The 3,750-nt window shown below is 45.2% G+C and overlaps 1 protein-coding gene and 1 pseudogene across 1 annotated transcript in view; one reads left to right on the forward strand and one right to left on the reverse strand.

Annotated features, from left to right (window-relative positions):
• Positions 1-1,312, reverse strand: part of LOC102861722 — a 24,007-nt pseudogene extending 22,695 nt beyond the window's left edge.
• Positions 1,313-1,674: 362 nt separating this feature from the next.
• Positions 1,675-3,750, forward strand: part of LOC102862127 (zona pellucida sperm-binding protein 3-like) — a 4,151-nt gene continuing 2,075 nt past the window's right edge. Inside the window, exons 1-2 of the mRNA XM_006887103.1 lie at positions 1,675-1,688; positions 2,918-3,745. Coding sequence (XP_006887165.1) covers positions 1,675-1,688; positions 2,918-3,745 — 842 coding nt within the window. The remainder of the gene's footprint in view (positions 1,689-2,917; positions 3,746-3,750) is intronic.

Here is a 3,750-nt window from a genome sequence, read left to right on the forward strand (position 1 = left end):
TGGGGTAATCGGGATGGGTGTGTCAGAGGTGGTGCGGTTGGCGCAGGATAGAGTAGGGTTTAGGGCTGTTGTGCATAGGGTTGCTATGAGTCGGAAACGACTCGATGGCACATAACAACAACAACAACAATGAAAAGGGGGACCACATGCTAACTGAAGAGAAAAATTATTAACTACCTTGCATACAAAGAGGAGGATAACTTTACTATGAAAATATTTCCCAAACCTCCAGGCAAAAGCACAGATTCAGTGAAGACAAAAAGCTCTTACTGTCATTCAATAAGGTGAATTTGTAAGGGAGCTACAACTTACAAATACTCTCTAATGGCCCCACTTTAATCTTTACCCTTTATAACACAGAATATGAAGAAAGTGAAAGTCAAAGTTAGGTGAGAAAGCTGCCTTTCATGATCCCTTTATGTGCTTTTGTCTTTTGACAGACTCTGACCTCAAATTTAAGACATTATAATATGTATTACAATGCTCACACATGTTCATTTTGGCATTACTACAGCTCATTGCTAAGTGTACTTTGTAATTTATGGGATCATTACAGTAGTTCAATGCACTAACCATAATTGAAGGTAAATTATGTTCAAGACAGTAAGCTAATTATCTCTCTGTGTTAAAAAAGATGTTTGCGGGAGTCATTCCTGGTGCTGGCTTCTAGCTCCCATCTAGTCCGTTCCCAAATCCTAGTTAGCTACTAAAGGAGCCCAAGCTATGCCACTCTAACTGAGAGACTAGTGACTCTACAGAGAGAGACAACGCTATCCGCTTCCATAAGACTACAGCCAAGAAAACCGATGGTGCTAATGTGAGCCACTGAGTCAGAACTGACTCATAACTGACCTTCCAGTGGGTTTTCAGAGGCTAAAGATCACATGAAACAGTGTTCTGGTGGCTTAATTGTAAGAAGTTGTGCTGCCAACCCAAAGCCTCGTGGGTGGAATCCACTAACTGCTCCGGGTGAAAAATGTGCACAGTATCCTGTACAAGTTACTTCCTCTGAATATCCATTGGCTGGTGAGCTATGAGTCAGTTCTGACTGGACGACTTATAAAAAAAGTAACAACAAATTGCACAGAAGGAGACTGCCATCTTTCTTGAGTAACTGCTGGTAGATTCAAACCACATGCCTTTGGGTTGACAGCACAGCTCCTTTCCACTTAGCTGCCAGAGCTGCCTACACTAATAGTTATAACTCTGTCACATGGTGCCATTATAAGTGGAAATCAATTCGACCGTATTCAACAACATTAATCTAGCACAAGCACTGCCAGATGCCCCTGTAGTATCTGACCGGCACCATTATGGCAGATTCTCACCCAGGTCTCCTTCCTCCCCCTGCCCAGCAATATCTATTTCAAATAGAGACTGGTGAGATCCCCCAGACTGTGGCCCTCAAGCCTGAAATGGAATGCACCCTGAGGATCAATTTTCAGACAAATAATAGAAAGGCCCACAAAATGAGTAATAACACTAAGGAGAAATGTGTGCCTCAGCGCAATTAACCAAAGATGAAAAAGACACCATTTGTTCAAAAAACAAAACTCAGAAGTCAGGAAGGGATAGAAAAGAAGAACAAATGACCATGGGGAACCAGGGAAGAAGTGGGAGGGGTGCTGTTGCTCTGAGGGGATTGCAATCAATGTCACAAAATAAAAAGCAAACATGTTGAATGGGAAGTGAGTTTTCTTTGCAACAAAAAAGCATAAATCTTATTATGCCACTCCCCTGCATAGAACTTTCTTGATGCCCAGGTTTGCTTGGGAATAGGATTAAGTTCATATGATGCCTTAATGCACTCAAAATGTTCTGGCCTTGGGGGACCCAAACGTCCCCACATTCTCTTTTTTCTTTTTTTCCTTTAGTTTGACAAATTTATTTTTTTCACCATTTAGGAGGCTGTTGTTGTTGTTGTTGTTATGTGTCGTCGAGTCGTTTGCAACTCATAGCGACCCTATGCACAACAGCCCTAAACCCTGCTCTATCCTGCGCCAACTGCACTGCCTCTGACACACCCATCCCGATTACCCCAGTCACTGAATCAATCCATCTCATCGAGGGTCAGAAGGCTTTTTCTCTCTGTCAATTCTTTTTTTCCCTCCCTAGTTTTGTTTTGTTTTTGTTTTTGTTGTACTGGTTTGCTTACAAAGTTCGTATACATTGTTTTTCACACTGGATCTTTTTCCTTTCCTTTGCCCACCACTCCCTCCATTCATCAAACTGTGCAACCCTATCATTAAGTTCACCCCCACACACACACACCCATTCTGACCCCTCTGCTCCCCCCCCACCTTAGATCCTCATACTTGTTCTACAATAATTGTCTTAAACAGTATTTGTCTTTTTGAGACTGAGTTCACATAGCATAATGCTATCCAGTCTCTCCCACGTTAGGTAGTAATTTACAAAAGTATTGCTCCTGCATACTGCATGGTATTCCATTGTGTGAATATGCCATGATTTCTCAATCCATTCCAATGTGGTTGGAAATTTGAGCTGTTTCCATGTTTTTGCTATGGTGAATAGTGCTGTTATGAACATTCATGTACAAGTCTCTGTTTGTGCCTCAGTTTTCATTTTCTCAGGGTATATTCCAAGTAGTGGAGCTGGTTCATATGGAATTTCTATGTTCAGCTTTTAGAGGAAGCACCAAACTATCTTCCAGAGTGGTTGTACCATTTTACAATCGCACCAACAATATATAAGGTTCCTATCTTACCACAGCCTCTCCAACATTTATTACTTGCTGTGCCGCTAAACTTTGCCACTGCAAAAACTAGGGTAAAATGGTATCTAATTATGGTTTTGATTTTCATCTCTCTTATTGCCAATGATTTTGAGCATTTCTTCAGTGTCTCTTGGTCATCTGAATGCCCTTCTCTATGAAAAAAAACAAAAACAAAAACAGGCCCTTGCCCTCTGAGGCCTCTGATGACGTGATCAGGTTTGAGGTCGGCTTGCACGAGTGCGGCAATCGTGTACAGGTGACTCATGATGCCCCGGTCTACAGCACTTTTCTGCTCCACACGCCCCGTCCTGTGGGCAATCTGGCCATCCTGAGGACTAACCACGCTGAGGTCCCAATCAAATGCCATTATCCCAGGCAGGGCAATGTGAGCAGCCTGGCGGTCCAGCCCACCTGGACGCCCTTCAGGACCACCGTGCTCTTTGAGGAGAAGCTGGCCGCCTCTCTGCGCCTGATGGAGGAGGACTGGAGTGCTGAGAAGAAGACACCCATCTTCCAGCTGGGAGACCCAGCTCATCTTCAGGCCGAGGTGCACATGGGCAGCCACGTGCCACTGCGACTCTTCGTGGACCACTGTGTGGCCACACCGATGCCAGCCAAGACCACCTCCCCTCATCACGCCATCATTGACTTCCACGGTTGTCTCGTGGACGGTCTCTCGGATTCTGCCTCGGAATTCAGAACCCCCAGACCCAGGCCGGATACTCTGCAGTTCACAGTGGATGTGTTCCACTTTGCCAATGACTCCAGGAACATGGTCTACATCACGTGCCATCTGAAAGTCACTCCGGCTGAGCAAGCCCCCGACCAACTGAACAAAGCCTGCTCCTTCAACAAGTCTGCTGACAGCTGGTTTCCGGTAGAAGGCACGAAGGAGATCTGTGACTGCTGTAACATAGGTGACTGTGGCACCCCAGGCCTTTCCAGGTGGACTCCCCTGGACCAGCTGACAGTCAGCCAGTGGCAGAAGCCAGCTCCCCGAAGACGCAGGCACG

Source organism: Elephantulus edwardii, unplaced genomic scaffold (genome assembly GCF_000299155.1).
Source record: "Elephantulus edwardii isolate Elephantulus edwardi_28Jun2011 unplaced genomic scaffold, EleEdw1.0 scaffold00054, whole genome shotgun sequence".
NCBI lineage: Eukaryota > Metazoa > Chordata > Mammalia > Macroscelidea > Macroscelididae > Elephantulus > Elephantulus edwardii.